Below are 18,680 nucleotides of genomic sequence, written 5' to 3'. Positions count from 1 at the left end.
TTTTGTAAGTAACAACGCAGGTTCGGAGATCGCACAGGTAATTCCTACAGGAATAATTGGAATAAAATGGATTGGTTCAGGGAAGGTCTGCTTAACAGCAAACTGAATTAGAAAAGCAGACTTCTGCATATTTAATGTAGCGGTCTACATGCCCACAAACCACCTAACTCGTTTTTCGGAGGCCATTTGTCTAAACAGAATTATCAGAGGACGATGGGCAAAGCAGAAGCAGGTTAAACTTCATATGATCACTGCGTCAAATCGTACTTCCAATATATGACAGAGTTTAGGGTTGCTGAATCAGCTCTGACCACCTTGCCATGGTTCTTTACACTTTCTTTGGGTTGTCAATCCTGTTTATAGTTCCTTTTTTTTTTGCTTTACTTTGGCACTTACCCTGCAGCCAGGTAGAATCGTACTGCTCTGTGCGGATGACATGTCGACTGCCAAGGCTCCGGAAGAAAGCCGAGTCTCGGCTCATGAAGTCTGAAGTGATCCCGGCGTACAACTCTCCATCTGCACAGCAAAACCCTCAGTTACAACCTAGCAGCTTTTCAGCACAAAGCATATTTTCAGAGTATTTCTTGGTCCTCTTGTTGCAAGATGTGACTCAATCACACGCTTAAGCTCCTCTTTAATTGGACTAACTGTATGAAAATACATCCAGTGGTGGAAATATCTTTAGAGATAAAGTGGCTATGGGGAATGTTTGAAAACAACAGTACCCCAAAGATAATGAGCGAACATCAAACTGAATGACCAATTTAACATTTAGAGGTTTTTTTTAGCAGATTGTGTTTTATCCTTAAAACCAAGCAGCATTATTATTATTAACACCTACCCAACGCCTTCAGTCATTCTGTACTCCTGTACTAGTCTAAAGTTCATGCTGTGAAGTAGCAGAGGGCCGATATGTGATTCTCACAGCATGAGGATCTTCAGTAACAACTCAAAGGTTTTTCTGTGCCATAGATTTTACACAATATTGAAATGATTAAAAATGTATAGTTTATTTCCTTTTGTTGTATTCAAAACACTTATTCCTACTTGTGTTGCTTTTATAAGAGTACTGGGTGGGTAGTTTCCACACAATGACTCTCCAGGTGTTCTGCAACCAAAGATATTTCCAAAACAGGCAAAATTGTCCTTTTTTATGCGAGAGAAAAGGGTAGTTGCCGTAATTCTTTCTTTTTGTTAGCTTACTGGTAGTGCGCAGCAACAGATGGGGAAAGCTGGAAAAAACTTGGATCACCCCAACACTTTCCCCTGACACAAGTAGGACACCAAATCGTAGGAACGCTACCATGGAAAATCTAAGCAGTACCTTGGTTTATGCTGATAACACTGACCTGCCCAGAATTACTTTGAAGAAACATAATTACCGACAACAGCAGAAGCTGTTTTCTGGAATGGGTCGTAGGGGCATTTGCCCTTCCCACACTCTGTCTGGCCGTAGGAGAGAGTTTGGTACTCTGCCTTAAAAAGAAAAGCAGCACAAACATGATTAAGGGAGCAAATCAGCTGCAGGTACACACTCACACACTCACACATGTTGGTCTTACTATTGTGAAGACTTTGCTTTGACTTCCATTCATTTTCCATGGCCTAGCCCCAACCATTACTAGTACATACCTAACCCTAATCTGAACTCAATTCAGACCTTAGACCTAAAGCTAGCCCTAACCAAGTTTTTGTCCACTTTTTGCATTGTGAGGGCATGTCTTCACAATGCACAATGTCTACACAATGTGTGTTATTTGTCAGGACTGGGGTCCAACCAGCTGTAGCTGGGCATGCCCACACACAGCTAAAAGAGGCTAATCAGGCTAAGTGCAGAGATCCTAATAATTGTGAAGTCCAGACCTAAACCTGTCAGCGCCACCAGCTTCTCTAAGAACCGAGTCTGCTCTGATCTCACGCGGCCTTTCATGGGATTAGCTGAAATACGTATGACACACATCTGCTGGAAGACACACATGCAACATCGAACATGAAGGAATACACCAGAGCATGTGCATTTAAAACCTTGGAATTGCATATCGCATCACAGTTTTAAAAACTAAAAAAGTTATTACATTTAAAATCCGTAGTATGTGTGTATATTGGGAAATGACACACGGGGACAGAGTGTTGTCTTCTAGACATACTTTACTTTGTATTTGACATTTAAATGTCAACTAAATCTCAGGTGTCTGGTGGGTCACACATGGTTGCCATATATTATGAAAAGATGACATAAGGTAAACCCTGATAGGTAATGTGGGCATGGGGGGAGACACCACATATGATATTTCAGCAGCTCACAGGCCTCCTTATGGGGGCTGGGACCCCGATCACACAGGCAGGATGGTGGCGAGTAAGAAAATATCTGCAGCTACTTTCGACATCTTCAGTCTTTTCAATTTATGGACATTAATAAGCAGTGCAGTGGTACTCAAACCCTACAAAACTATTTTTTATATATATTTTGTCACGTTGCAACAAATAAGGTCATTTTTTTATTGTATGAAATAGAGCAGCACAAAGCAGTACATAGTTATTTAATTTAATTTATCTTCAGTTTATCTTTTTTTTACACAAAAAAAGGTTTGGACCCAGTCAGACTGGAAGAAGATCATCAAATTTTCCTCTCAACTGGATAAATGTCTAGACTGTGGCTGCTCTGTTCTGACTCAAGAAAAAGCTTTTATCTAAACCGACGGGCTGCATGTTTAGGGTCCTCATCCTGCTGGAAGGTGAAACAGTGCACCAGTCTTAATCCTTCTGCAGCCTTTAACAGTGCTTTTCAAGTATTGCTCTTTAGAGCTTCATCCATATCAGCATCAACTCTGACCAGCTTCCCTGTCCCTGCTGCAAAAAAAGCCTCTCCAATGCATGAATGTTGTGTTCAGGGTGATGAGCAGTGTCGGTTTTCCACTGCAGATGGGGTTTTGTCTGTGTGGATGTGGCATCTCAATTAATTTACCAATTAGGCGACTTTTGAAGGTGACTGGCTATCAGAATACAAATACAAAAATGGTAAGAAAATAATTTGAAACTGCAAAGATAAATCATAAAATGATGATTAAAAACAACTTTGAGACCTAACCAGATCATGGTTTGTCTGCATATTTCTAGATGAACTTTCTTCAGACGTTTCAGACTGTGATTCAGACGACATATAAAAAGGTAAAAAAACTGTGTTTGCAATCATAAGTATGACATAAAAATGTGTGAACTTCAATGAATGGTATTGAAAAAGAAACAACATACTCTGGGCACACATATCTTGTCATTTTAACATTGAGGCTACTTTCTAAGCAGCATATTGACTGATGAAAGTAGTAGCCTAAGTTTGTATATAGCTGTTTTTTTGTAAAGTGTGCCCGTGTTTTACCTGGTGGAAGATGCCGGTAGCGATGAAAGCACAGCGCGGATTGAAAGCCCCGGTGCCACACACATACAGGTGAGTCTGATTAAACGGCTGCAGGACTCGCAGGAAGTTGGCGCACTCCAGCTGCTCAGAGACACAGACGCACACAAAGAGAAACGACGGCTTACCACAGCGTAGGAAACCTGCAGTGTTTCTATTGGGAGTATGCAGTAACACATCAGAAGAAGTGTTTTATTCGCATTATAATCTGCCGTACTAAATGTGTCGATTTGTACTTCCCCCGAATGTTGATTCCCCTACCAGCATCACAGATTTGTTTGTTTACAGTTCCTATTTGAATGTGATTCAATCAGCTTCAGCTCTGCAGCAGATTGTACTCTATTATGCAACTGTTTGGGGTTATTGTTGCAGAACATTTCAAGCAGGTCTTCTTCGCCTGTATCACATTGCAAAAAAAAAAAAAAAAAGCTGATAGGCCTGATCTGTCAGTCAGAGATTGCTATCTGTGCAGCATTCAGACTGAAATCACGTTCTGAGGTGACCTAAATGATAGTTGCCTGCATTCATGGCAAAAAAAAAAAAGAAGAAGAAGTTCCTGTTTGACATGTTTCTGTTCCTATTTAATCACATGTTTGTATCAGTGAGTGTGCCTTGAATCACCTCTGAATCCTTCCCAGCCATGAGACATTCTTGGATACGGTCCGGACTGGCCGGCCAGAAAAGCTACAGAGACAGAGAAAGGGGGGGGGGGGGGGGGAGGGGGGGTGGAGACAAACGAGAACAAACAGTGAGAGAACGACATTTGAAAAATGTTTTGTTTTTTTTCCTGCTCACGCCTGCGTTCCTGCTCGCCCCACGTTTCTGATAAACAGCTATTGGAAGCAGCAGGTGCTTCGACAGGCAGCCAGGAAGGGAGAGCCAATAGCACATGACTAATCTGGATGAAGTCTGAGCAGAGCAACAGCTTCAGGGAGGAGAAAAATAAAAAATAAAAAAGCGACTGGCAACGTTGATGAGTCCTGATAATGGGCAGCAGGCATGGTGACAGCATGACTAATCTACAATCTGACTGCACCTGCAGAATGAACCGGACCGCTTTTATCGACCAGCATTGGGCCGGGACGTACCCGACAAGGACAGAATAAACCTGTACCTCATGCCTTTTTTCACTGAGTCTTATTTAATTAACAACATAAAATATAACAAGCTCTTGCAACAATCTCCATGTGTCATTGAAGGGAAACAACTTGGACTCGTGGGAACTCTTTTTGCAGGGATTGAAGCTGCAGTGCTTCTCAGACATATTCTATGCCCCATTAAGCGTTTTCACATTTTGTCACGCTGTAACAACAAACATTGATCTATTTTATTTGGATTTGGATGTGATAGATGTGAGGAAAATGATGCATAGTCTTAAAAGGTTAGAAAAATCTGAAGTGTGGCATGTATTTGTATTCAGACCCCCTGTGCCAATACCTTGTAGAAGCAACCTTTTATGTTTTGATTTTAACAATAGGAAAACTGAGGTAATACTGGTTGGATTGAGTCACTCCTGTGACCCTAGTACTGTTGATTTGGGACCCCTGACAGCATTTTTTAAACCAAGTTTTATTGATTTGGATTTTAAGTTAGACAGTGATTTTAAGGTGGATGGTCAGATCAGAGCAGTTGTTAGATCATGTTTTTATCACTTAAGGCAGCTGACCAAATGGAAATCCTTTCTGTCAAGACAGCTACTTGAAACAATAATCCATGCTTTTATATCATCCTGCCTGGATTACTGTAACGGACTCTATGTTGGAATGAATCAGTCTTTGCTTTCTCGTCTACAGCTGGTTCAAAGCGCTGCTGCTTGTCTTTTAACAGGTCCTCCAAAGACAGAGCATATTACCCCTATTCTGGCCTCACTCCATTGGCTCCCAGTACATATTACAGTTAATTTTAAAATTCTTGTTTTCATTTTTAAGTGTTTGAAAGACCTGGCTCCACCGTACCTCTCTGAGCTTCTTCAGGTCAGCTGAACTGCGTCTCCTGGAGGTACCGAGGTCTAAGAGGAAGCTCAGAAGGAGCAGGGCCTTTTCTATTGTTGGTCCTGAACTGTGGAATAACCTGCCCCTGCACATAAGAGAGGCTCCTGCTCTGCCTACCCTTAAAACCCGGCTTAAAACATTTATTCTTTGGATTTTAGCACTACCTAGAGTTTTTGTTTTAAATTGGTTTTATTGTTTCTTTAAGTGTTTTTATGCATTGTCTTTTTTTTTTTTTTTGCTTTTTAATGGATGTGTTTTAGTTTCTAGCAATGTACAGCACTTTCTCTCAGGTGTCGTCTGTTTTTAAGCATTTATAAATAAAGATGGTATGGGATGGAATGTTCAGCAAATAAATAATTTGCTCTTGATGCTCTGATCATTCAGTTGATTGTGTTTAAGCATTTATTTTTCCCAGATGAAAGGACACCACCTCAGTTTAATGTCGTTTTTAGGTTGATTTCCAGGCTTTCTCTGTATTTGGCTCCTTCCACCTTCCCATCGGCTCAGACTAACCACCTTCCTCCACGCTACACAACAGCTGTGTGCTTTGCTTCTGTTTTATGCAATCCTGGAAGCTGTTGTGCTTGGGATATTATTTAATAACCTAACTCAGCGTTGAACTTCTCAACAACATTTTCTCTGACCTGTCTGCTGCTTTGGTCTTGATGATATTGTCTGTTTGTTGATATTCTCCAATGAACCTTTCAGGCCTTCAGGGACAGCAGAGTAAAGGGAGCATGATACAAATGTCTCGGCATTTTTCATTTTCTTTTTTGTAAAAGACCTTTCAAAACTAAGTATTATTGTCTTCCCCTTCACAATGATTGTGTTGGTCTAGCATAAAATTCTGATAAAAGGTATTGAAGCGTGTGTCTGTGATGTAAGATTTCATAAGGTTCAATGCCTGTTCAAGGCACTGTCAATGATCCAGAACTTGTGGAGAGGATTCAGTTTCAGGGTTTTAGGTCTAGGGCGAGAAGAGATAGTTATAGTCCCTGTGGGTGAATGAAAAATCAGAGTTTGTCTAACTCTGATTGCTTGCTCTGACTCTACTAACGTGTGTGTTTTTACGTGTGGGGGTGGAGGTTAGAAGGATGAGCTCACCCTGGGCTCAGGTAAGATTATCATCCATGAAAAATGTACCAAGGAAAAATTCTGACTTCACCAATAACGCAATCAAAGCAGCATACATCTCACAACCTAATCAGATCAAACATCAATTTTTAATGTAAACTGAATCAGTGTAAAAGGTGTTTTTTTTTCTGACTCTTTGCTGAAATCAAAACAGCTCCAGATAATGCGCAAGTAAAGAGAGAAAGAGGTGAGGCTCAGTATCCAATGGCATCTACATGACTAATCTAACTGCTTCCCCGACTCAGTCATTCCCTTCGAGACCAGAGTCGTGAGGGTGAGATAGAAGTGATATGAGTGAATGTCTGCATTTATCACTACATACCACAGAAAAAGCTAAAGCTGCTCTGAAGAAAAGGAGCAAAAGCAAAAAAAAAAAACAACGATTAAAAACCACAATTTGCGAATCTAAAGGTTCTATTCACAGTAATTAATAATTGAAGGAACACGATCTGGTTGGTAATGACTGGTGGTCCGAACGCTAAGCGACACGGAGTCGCTTCCCCGTGCACAACATGTGACACACACTTAAATAAAGTCATTAGTGACAAATACTGGCGGTTCTGGGGAACAATTTGAGAACGTCCTGTAATCTTTCCCCGATGCAGTCATCCCCGCAGAGCCCGCTGCGGAGCCAAGATGATCAGATTAGATTAGTGACCGCACTGGGCCTAATCTCCAGTACCACACACTGACAGGAACACGGACCACCGCAGGAAGAGTGCCACCAGGTGAAGGCAGCGGTTAATGGGAATTTACCCCACTGTGGAAAGCATGCTGGTTTGTCAACCAAAACCACATGCGGGACGAGCGAAGGCTAATAAATCAAATGGCATAAAACTGAGATGTGTTGAAAATGTTAAAAGTTCTGCGGCGAAACCAGAGAGTGTGTGGGGGGGGGGGGGCGATGAAAGGAGAAGTTTGAAAACAAAAAGCCACAAAAACACAATCAAACCCGTGGTGACCTTTCCTGTGTGATGGTGGCTGCCAGCTGTAGACTCTCACAAAGACAATGCCTTGAGGTTTTTATTTGTGTTTTATTGTAGCCTCGTGAAAGTTAAATGTGTCTAAGGGCAACAGCTAACAGAGATCTGTTTGCCAAAATCTGCTTTATTAAGTCTTTTGAACCGCAGACACGCACGTTATTTGAAAGTTTTGTTTAAGGAGCCCAGAAAATGTTAAACAGCTCTGGGCGCTAGAATGGAAAACTCACAGAGAATGGAGAATATAGCGCTATCAATGCTATATCTGGAAATGTAAAATGTAAAAGCCCGCATGAAAATAAATCTCTCTCTCTCCTTTCGCTGGCGGAGCGCCGGGCACAGTGGGTGGCGGGCCGGAATAACCGGAGTGTGTCTGTCCGCTTCAGAGGCGGTTTGCCTGCTTGCCTACCTGTTTGGCCCTTGGACGGCTTGCCTTCACGTCTGACTGATGAGGATATTGATCTGATCCGACGGGCCGACGGTTACGAACAGGCAGCACCGGCGCTGTCCTTGCCATGACCCTCTCGACTCAGTCAGCCGTTAACGTGTCTGTCTGGCTCTTTGGATGTGGTGTTAAGGTGTGAAACAGGATACTGTCTACCTCAAATCTCTGACAGCTTTTTTTTTTATATACTCTAGGAATGATTTCCCACCATGCACACATTTCTATGAATATGAATTTTGCTGAAATTATTGAGAATTGGATGTTGTGTGAGAGTGTGATTATTATCCACGGCCATGCCTGATGAGTTTTGGTTGCACCAGCGCCCGCAGCATGGGAACTGGATCAGCTGGTTTTTTTAAAAAAGGGTACGCTCGTTGCCTCAGGGATCCGGGTCATGTCCACACCAATACACTACTACTGTATGTAACACTGTATGGTACAAAACTCAGAGGTTCTCATGTATTTTTAAATTTTTCCACATGAACATTTATTTATTTATTTTTTTATAACAAAAGCTGATTTTTTTTTTTAAACTCAGTTTTTGGTGTTTATTGTGTGATTTAAATACCTGGAGCTTAAAAGTAGAGGTCAACTGACCAATTGCTTAATTCACACAAAATATTGACCGTATGATTTGACCTTTTTTTGATTCCAGTTAAACAGAGGCAATGATTATAGAACATACTTAGATATTTGGCTAAAATTGTCCCCATTTTGTATCTCTACCAAGTCCAGTTTTTATAACTTCTGATTCAGACCTGAACCCCAGAGCTTTGCTTCTTTCAGTCATTGCAAGACTCAGACCTGTTGGGCCATCTACTTAAACAGAAAATTTTTTTCATTATGTTTGTTTCTTCGCCTTTAGACCATTAATACATTGGTTACTAGAACGTCAAAAAGTCATAGAGGATGATGTGTGCAGGTTATTAAACACCGCTTTATGTTCTTTACACAGGATTCCTGTTGAGTTCAGAACCGATGTTAAAATATTAGCCCTCCACTATAAAGGAGTGAATAACCAGACACCAGAACAGATCTCTGGTCTTTTAAGTTAATATTCAGTTTCTCATAAAATCAACATTTCTTATTTATTCCCCACACAAGACGGATAACTGATGCAGATTAAGTCTCTCAGGTTGTGGCCCCAGGCTGTAGAATAACCTTTCTCCACAGTTGTGTTTGGCTGATTCTTTGTTTTCATTTTCATTTTTTTTTTTAAACAAGCCATTACTTTAGTCAGGCATTTACCTTGGGTTTTTGCACTGGCATTATGAGTTTCCTGTTTCTGCTTTCTTGTGTATCTTTCTCTTACATAATTTGTATCTTAGCTTTAATGCTCAGATTTCTTTGTTTTTTGCGTAGATATTGATGTTTTACTCTGAACAGTGCTTTGTGACTCTGCTTGTAAAAAGTACTTTACAGATGCACAAATAAATCATTCACTCACTTTACTTTTTTAATGCTGGAAACAACATTGACAATGTTTCTGTGTCTGAGCGCTATAAAAAACTGAAGGTAAACAATCTTAAAGAAACAACAGGCTGCAAAGGTTTCACAAAAAAACTTTAGCCCAGCACTGCTTTAGCCATACTCACGATCTCTGTCTTTTTAACGGACGTTAACAGTATGGCTATGCAATTTTGCCATAAAGACAAAATTTAGCAAAAATTTAACATTTACAGCATGGACACAAGCGACAGTAACTCAAAACCATGCACTGCAGTGCAGGAAAACCTGACCACTGAAGAATGAGGACTAAAAAATATATTAAATATTCAGTGGCAATGGGATTCCTGGTTGAATATGTCCTTATAACAGGTCACTCCCCTGTCCTCTTTCACTGATGTCCGTCCACAGGTCTGCTGATAAATATGTAGACGGGCAAAATATTGGGAAAAAATGTGGATTTGAACAGAATGATTAAAAGTTTGAAAGTTTTGCTGCCAGAATACAGAAAATACCAGGCATTCAGAAATTAGAAGTAAGCCTAAAACTGTACTGTGGTTTCATTAAAGCGCTTTATGTTGGTCTTGCTTCGATCAAGATGACCAGGTCTGATGGAGTAGCACATTTGAAAGGTGTGGAAATGTGATCCAGGGAACATGTTTCGATATAGTTGTGAAAAACTTTAATCAAATTTAATAAGGCAGTCTCCAAACTCTATGGGCAACACATTGTTTATCAATGGTTTGGCTTGATCACAGTTAGCTTCAACGTGTCCTCAGCAAATAACAGATTAAACTCCACATGGCTTTCAGAAACAGTACTTTAATCACTAATGAAACGGAGACAGCTGATCTTTATTGTGATTAATTGCATCCATAAAATTTGTCTAAAGCATCAACACATTAAATGCTTCAATTTTCTTTTTCTAAACAGATTAAAAGTCAACAAAGGTTTTTGTTTTTTATTTTTCCAGTTCTCATCAACTTTTTCACTGCTAAATGAAATGCATTTCAGTAATAAATGAACTTGCTAGAAATCAAGGTCCAAGGAACGATATGCATTCGTGTAAATGGATTATAGGCTCCAGGACAGATACGGGTCTATGAGGGGATATAAGTCAGAAGGGTGTGTCTTTCCTCTCATACTGTCAGTGGTGACTTCCACCAAGTGAGACGGTCATCAGATTTCTGAATCTGCCGTTATTTGTCTCTGTTTATGTTGAACACATTTAGTATTTCAAGCCATACGTGTGCACATCAACAAGAACACAATAGGGCTAAATGCTTGTCTTGCCTTTCCTGGTATGTTGCCATGTGCATGTGTTTTCCACTTCCTACCTTGCGTGGGTTCTGTGTTATATCATCCAGACTTGTAGAGAGAAGATTATCTTTCATGGCCACATATAGACGCCTCCTGTCTTCATCGGGCAGCATGGACTGGAGGTCTCCTGCTTCCAAGGGCAGCGTCAGCAGCCGGCCATTTTGAATCAGCTCTGATGTGGAGAAGGGAAAAAGAAGAAGAAATGGCATAAAGGGTAAGCAGAGAAAGCAAAGTGTGTAAAACCAGTACGCTCCAAACTCTAGAGGTCTGTGGACATCTCATCTTAAGGTACAAGACTGAAAGAGGTCAAAGAAAAAAAAAACAGCATGGTTTTTCTGGGCTTTTAAAACTATTATGTCCCATTCCAGTTTATCCTAAACAAAGACACTGGAAGTCAGGCTTGGTTAGCCTGTTCAATCACATTTAAACATCAGGAAATGTCTTCAAAGCTAAGAGTAAAGTCTTAGCTTAGCATGAAGACGATGAAAGTCACGGTTCCTCTAAGGAAATCCAACGCTGAAAAAATAATACTCCAAAGACAATCCAACTAAGCGTTTCAAAAGAAGCAATGCAATGACAAATTTTGTTATGTAGGAAGTGCTTAAAATTAAGTTGTTGCACGCACAAAAAGTTTGAAGATAGGAAACTACTTTAATTTTTAAACAACAAATGGGACTTCAGGAGATAACAGGAAAAGAGTTTTTCTCTGCTAAATCGCTCTGATTTGTTGTTTCTGTTTGTGAAGGAACATGCTGGATTTGGAGGGGACGGCAGCCTTTTGGAAACCTCACACTTAAGACAAGATTTCACGTTCTTTGTTAACATCAGTCTGTATGTAAATCAATAGTTACCAATGGTAATATTGCTAGTCCCCTATATAATGCAAAGGACATTAAAACTTCAGTTCTGTAGTCATGTTATTTGTATTTTAAAATAATAATTACAGCATGTATTACAACATTTTCTTTTTCACACACATTTTATGATTGCCACTCCTCCTAAGAAATGACTACTCACAGCAATATTTTGATCGTTAATCCTGTTAGCAATTTTTTGTGTAGAAATTGGTGTCAGCTAAAATTGGTATGGGCATGTTAAAGTTTTATAAAACGACTCTCAGAAATCTTTCACAAAGCCTCTGATCGTTGCGTTTCTATTTTTAAGTAACAAAAATACTGTTTTCATTCAAAATAATGTACGTTAGTAGAAACACCAATGTGAATAAAAAACATATAAAAGCCTAAGTACGATTTACAAAATGAAATGAAAGTTAGGAAAAGAAACAGTGCCAGACAACAGGCTATGACAGTAAATATTGTTATAGGAATGATCAGATTAACATCCAGACACAAACTTTCCCACACCTGCACTAAACCAAAAAGCTGAAGCGTATCTTTCATGAACAAACATAATTACACGTTGGCATGCTGTACATGTGCTACATCCCCAGACACGGTGTCTGAGAACAACCGATTCTGAAATTACCAGCGATGACTGCTCTGATTACATTTTTAAGAAGTGATTACTCTGTCGCACTATGTAAACTATGAGAGCTATGGCGGGGAAGATGGTTGGATATCATGAGCAAGGACGCTAATGGCACGTCCGCCTGTTTAGCCTCATCCCTCAAACTGTAGCTGCCAAGTTTCCTTCAGGGGATGGAAGCTGGCATGAAACGGTAAACGGTAGCAGCGTCATAGCAGTAGCAGACATGGCTTCACAGCTCCATACAGCTCACAGAAGTACAGGCAGCTTATGAAATGTGTTTATTTAAAAAAAAATAATTAATTGGTGCACTCGATCAGTAAATTACTCTGAACATATTCTGTTTTGTCAACCTGGCTCCTAGATTAACAAAAGGAACAGTTCCCAGTTTTTAAAGTGGACTAAAGTGACCATTATTGCTTTTCAGGGCTTCTGCCTTTAAGCTCCAGCGACTAATTTACATACGCTCGGTGAGCATAACTGCTTAACTTCGTGATTTATCACCTTCCACAGCAGCAGCAAACTCAGCTCATTTCTATCCTAAAAAAAAAAAAAAATGGAGGTTTAGTTTTTGGACTCTGGCGGCGGTGGGCGGTCATGTGGCGCCTGTGATGGATAACACCGCTGAAACACACAGTTTGTTTCATCAGGCCGGTAAATCTGAACTGACACTGTGCTCTGAAGTGTGTCATGCATAATATAATTGAGTTAATCTCCTTTAATATATCACAACAGTCTGGATTTTGGGCACGAGCAGTTCCTGTGAGACCTTTTAAATCCAGCGTCCGCCGAACCGAGTTACACATGAGGCGCTTTCAAACTTCTTTACAGTTCTTGCTCCAACAGTGAAGCCTATGAAATTACATAACAGGTAATAGAGAAGGAGGAAGTGTAACGTTTAATCAAAAGCTGAGTGAGCCTCAGTGCCTCCAACCAGCCGCTGTATCAGTTTTTTTTTTATTGTACTAGATTTTATTGCACTGTGCTGCAGTGTATAGCGTTAATAAAAAAAAAAAAACAGCTAGGGAAAATGGGGAAACACAAAAGAGATGAAAAATCTGAAAAAAGACATAGCTGACAGGGAGAGAGGAGTGGGAAGGAGGTGGAGGAAGAGCATGAAGTGATGACACACTGAGAATCCCACGCAGGGGTAGATGTAGACATGCCAAGCGACAGATTGGGGTGAGAGAGAGGTCAGAGTCACCTGGAGCCTTTTTGTAGCGTCTAAACTGACTAGTTGTGTCATCAGGTGCCTACAAGACTATTTAAATGGTCCTGATACCAAACAACCATGATGACAAATGTGAAAGGCAGGTCTTACGTTTCCTGTTCTTTTGTTTTGGCTTTTTTTTTTTTTTTTTTAAATGAAGATTATACAAACAGCAGGAATAAATGTCCATATATTCTGACGATCTGGAGGTGCTTCTGTTTTAGGTTTATGTCACACTTTAAACGTTTCAGATCATCAAATTAGATACACAGAGCTAGATTGGTTTTGGTGGCTTTTCCCCCTTAACAAGTGAAATCATTATTTGTGAACATATCTTTTAAATTTACTCAGGTTATGTTTGTCTGTTACAACATATTTGACATTCTGAAACCATCAGGTGTAACAAAAAATAAAACCTGTTGACGGCAATACATGTTGATAACGTAAAGACAATGAGTAATATTCTGAATGTTTACGCAGCGCAAAAAATATTTTTACATCAGCAAGTTACATTTTGAGCAAATGTACAAACGGCCTTATTCACTTCAAAAATAGACCTAAAAATAAGATTTTTTTTTCTTGAAATGAATGTATTTTTCCTTGATTTGAGCAGGTAAATAGGACTATTTGTCAATGGAATAAGATTTTTGCACTTAAAAAAGGAACAATTTATCTTATTTCAAGTGCAAGAAAGCAGCTCACTATGTTCTGTTCACAACATAAAGAATTGAATCAAATAAACCTTCCTAATCTGTTAGGAAGGTTTAAGTCTGTAACTCCTGTAATGAGGATTTTCTCCTGCCTTTTGCTGAAAATGGCATGAAAAGTTAATATCAAGCTGTTAAGTTAATTTTTGTAGCTCTTTCTTCTTCTGTTCATTTGTGGGAACAGATAACTAAAGAATAAAATCAAGAAGATTAACTTAAATTGGGTGTGATTTGTTTTTATCCTTTTAAGATTCATCAAAATGACAAGTTTTCACAACTGGCTCTAATTAAAAGGCTACATGCTGAGGGCCCATGTGACTTTTCTTTACAGTTCTTGGGTGGCATCATCCTCAGTCATGAAAATATAAGCACACTCATGTTTCATATTTGAACAGCTAAGATTTAGACCGCTAAGCCTCAACAAGAAGGTGACATAAGAATTGGCACAAAACAATATTATTAATTAATGCAAAGGAATAAGTAAATAAGATAGGACACACAAATTGCAAATTTAGTACTTCACATGATCACACTTTGAAATTCCACGTAAAATAAACATTTTAATCTTGTTTAAATGTTCCAGTAGGGATGCTGAGTGAAATGAGAATTATGTGCAAGCAGCCTTTGGGAAGATCCGTGACTTGCAAATAGACTTTGATTATGTTAACTCTGATCTCCTTATTGTCAAGATAGCAATCTTTAATTTTTTGACTAACAAAATATGATAATTAAAATCCTATCCGAGAGATTTAAAAAATGTTCAAAGATGACACAATTTTCTATATAAAATGGTTGACAGAAATATTGGTGTACCTCAGGGTTCAACATTAGGTCCTATGCTCATTAGTTCATATATCACAATTTTTTTCACAAAACTTGTCAACCTTGTGTAGCTGTTCATATGTATCAAGATAACATTTATATACTATGTGCAAAAATAAGGGACATGTTTCAGATCTAGCCGTTAGTTAAGAGCTTCAGCCCGGTTATGTTACTTGTGCTTGTACATCTATACTGGCAAAAGTGGGTTTAGGTTTTTTATCTTTAAATAGAGATCCAGATATCATAGCGACTGGGAAATTACTCTAACTGCTACAGGATTATAAATAATTTGTTGTAATGATGGATTTAAAATCTACTTTTAAAACATGTTACAAAGTTGGGAGTAGAATTAAGTTTTGTAAATTTCTTTCTTTTAACAGGTTATGCATTTTGCTCTGTGTTCCTTGATTAACCATGTCTCTTTCCTGATTTAAGGAGCTACTACAACATTTTCTCTCTTTTTTTTCTGAAAATGAACAACAAAAACGTCTTCTCAGGACATTTTCGTTTATTTCCCTGAGGTGGGCTGTGCTGATACATCATGTCACCCAATGGATAGTGGGATTTCTTATAGCTCATTAGCTCATCGTACGGTTCCTGTGCTAAAGAAGCTATGAGAGGAAGCATCCTACCTCCTTCCTTACTAACTGCACTATTCGGACAGCCCTTATCATGGCGACCGCTGATGCACTTCCACTTTGGCTAAAGACTCCTTACCCAAAAGTCTTATTCGAATGGAGCCAATGACTCACTGCAATCAAATGTTAGGTGATGTTTTACCAGATGGCATTATAAACTTAATTTGACTGCACCGTGTTGTAACTCAATCTGTATATACCTGAATTTGAGTGTAAATTATGGATTGTTTTGGACAGATTTTAGAAAACATTTCTGTGTTTCCGGATAAGAATTGGTCCCGTTTGTCTCAAAGTACGTTGAGATGACATTTGTTGAACGTGATTAAATTAAATTAATGAATTAATGTATCTATCTTTGAATCTGTGGCATCTCTGGAATTGGGGCCAGTGGAGTCTGGCCACAGCAGGTGTCGCTGTGGAGCTCTATGCTCGTAATAATCAGTGGGACAGGATTGTTCTTTATAGAGTAATGTAAAAAAAAGACAGATTCCCTAAACAATAAAATTCTGTTAGAAACATTTGTGTCTATATATCGAAGTCTGACAGAAAACTGACAAGCTCAGTAGGCTAAATCCTCTTGAGGCGTCTTGTTATTGGGGCCAGTGGGGTCTGTCGCTGTGGAGCTCTATGCTCGTAATAATCAGCGGGACAGGATTGTTCTTTATAGAGTAATATTGTAAAAAAAGACAGATTCCCTAAACAATAAAATTCTGTTAGAAACATTTGTGTCTATATATCGAAGTCTGCCAGAAAACTGACAAGCTCAGTGGGCTAAATCCTCTTGAGGCGTCTTGTTATTGGGGCCGGCCCACCAACGTTTGTATGATGAACATTTGAAATCATAGGGCGCATGGCCAACACGCTCTCAGTAGACAGCCATGGGGCACAAACCCTGAGGCCCCACGCTGGGATCGTCCAATCAAAATACTTGAACTGCACACGTTATGTTTGTGCCAGAAAGTGTGCGACCATCTAGTGTTGGTTGGTCTTGCTAGCTCGCTGAAGGACTCATGTCAATCTTTTCGACCTATTGTTAGTGAGCCTTTATTTGTAACTTTATGTATAAAAATTTTATTACATTTAGCTTATATAAAATGGCATTTCTAGTGTGTTTGTGTATGCTAACTTATCTGTTTGATTTTTAAATTGAGCAAAGTCCGGTTGTATGCATCACAAAAAAAAAAAAAATTGTTGCTGCTAATAGATGTTGAGTTTTTGTGCCCCACTTAACTTATCATGCGAGAGACGCCGCTGTTTTGAATACGAACAGGTAAGACTACAGAACAAAAGCACTGGCTCTTTCATTTCAACACTAAAAAGCTCCAAAAGATTAAAGTAGGTCAAACGTAATTAAAATGCAAGGAATAAAGAAAGACCTTGATTGCTGCGCTGTAAAACGATGAAGATGGCCGAATAAACGTATGAGGGGAGAAAAACCAAGTGGATAACTGGGAGGAGAGGAGGAGAAGGTCAACGGGGAGATGAACAGCTGGAGGGAAAGATGAGAAAAATGGAAAGGCAAAGTGACAATGAGATGAAACCGGGCTGATGGGCGAAGACAGCTACGAGATGAGAATGGGAAAAATGTCAAAACAAGGGATGATGATGGACAGATGAGAGAGGGAAGTGGGGGGGCAGGAGGAGGCGCACAGGCTGAAAGTAATCCTGGTGGACGAAATTAATAAATAATGACGGATAATGATGAGGGTGAGGGGAAGAAGAGGGAAGAGGGGGGAAAAAACAGGGGATTGGGTGAGATCGGGTCGATAAGGGTGGAGGAGGTAATCATGTTTTGACGACACGGAGGGGCAAATGATGGACATAAGGACAGATTGAGGAATAAGTGGAGGCAAACAAGAAAGGAGGTTTGGAGAAGAAGATGGAAAACCATAGTGCAATAACCAAATAAAAACAGCCAGTGATAGGATGAGGGAAAAGAAGATCGATTAAAGGCAGCTTAAAAATAAGCAATAAGATGGACAAAATTCCTTGATGACAAGATGAAAAATTAGGGTGGAGGAAACAGTGTGGTAAAGTAAGAGAGGGAGAAAAAGAAATATTACTAGGACAAGAAAGGGTGAGAAAGGAGAAAGATCGATGCGGTAGACAGAAATTAGAAGCACTTCAACATGCTGAAAGTTGGCCAATATACAAAAGAGATGGATGGGTAGAAAGAAAATAAGTTAAAAAAAAAAAAAAAAGAGGCGAGAAAAACATGACTCACTGGAAACGGAGAAATAATCAGCAACAGAGAAACAGCAGGGAAAAAAAGAGTTGTTTAGTCCAAAAGAAAATAATAGAAACATATACTTAGCTCAGCATGCAATCTCGCTGGGTATTTTGTTGTTATTCTGCAAGCGTCAGGGAGGTAAATTGTTTGGTCTCATACTGATCTGGGTTTCATTAATCCCACAGGGTGCATCAGCAACACAATAGCTTCAACACATTCTGGGCTTTTTTTTTCTTTCTCCTTTTACTTAGTTTAGATTTAAATTACCTCAAATACAAAACAAAATGGAACATTTTTCCAAACAATTCATTTAAAAAAAGGAAAACCTACATAGTTTCCAAATTTAGTTATTTTTTATAATTATATGGTTCAGATTTGCTGAAAAGAAAACAAATATAAAAAAAAAATACACACAGTTCAGGAAAGACAACCCATTTGGACATTTCTGAAATGTTTCGATTACATTTGAAATGAGTTTCTTCAAAGGTCTGATCTGCTGAGTCTGACCTTTATTTTAAGGACTTCAACTAGAGATGTGCTGATGAAGATTACATTTTTTTATTAGTACTAGTCAATTAAGATTTGATATTTGGAAACACGGACTTTCCAATACCTGCTGTCTTGACAGCAACGGTGGGCACACCATCAACCATGTGTTGGTTTAAAAGTACTTTAGTTCAGCTGGCTGCTTCCAGCAGTATAACACACCTCGCAGAAACCTTAAATAATCCCAAACTGGTTTCTTGAACATGACAGTGAGCTCTCTGCACTCCAAAGGCCTTTACAGTCAGCAGATATGGATCTAATAGAGCACCTTTGAAATGTGGTGGAACAAAAGGTTCACATTATGGATGGGCAGC

General features: G+C 39.3%; 1 protein-coding gene across 1 annotated transcript in view; it reads right to left on the bottom strand.

The window, feature by feature from the left end:
• Nucleotides 1-18,680, bottom strand: part of sema3h (sema domain, immunoglobulin domain (Ig), short basic domain, secreted, (semaphorin) 3H) — a 73,842-nt gene that overhangs the window by 31,532 nt on the left and 23,630 nt on the right. The window contains exons 2-6 of the mRNA XM_012866769.3: nucleotides 10,746-10,900; nucleotides 4,034-4,096; nucleotides 3,377-3,496; nucleotides 1,383-1,476; nucleotides 397-516 (exon numbers count right to left, since the gene is read on the bottom strand). Coding sequence (XP_012722223.2) covers nucleotides 397-516; nucleotides 1,383-1,476; nucleotides 3,377-3,496; nucleotides 4,034-4,096; nucleotides 10,746-10,900 — 552 coding nt within the window. The remainder of the gene's footprint in view (nucleotides 1-396; nucleotides 517-1,382; nucleotides 1,477-3,376; nucleotides 3,497-4,033; nucleotides 4,097-10,745; nucleotides 10,901-18,680) is intronic.

The sequence above is a fragment of the Fundulus heteroclitus genome, chromosome 1 (assembly GCF_011125445.2).
Source record: "Fundulus heteroclitus isolate FHET01 chromosome 1, MU-UCD_Fhet_4.1, whole genome shotgun sequence".
Classification (NCBI taxonomy): Eukaryota; Metazoa; Chordata; class Actinopteri; order Cyprinodontiformes; family Fundulidae; genus Fundulus; species Fundulus heteroclitus.
Note: the sequence above shows the minus strand (reverse complement) of the source record. Positions and strands in the feature narration are given on the sequence as shown.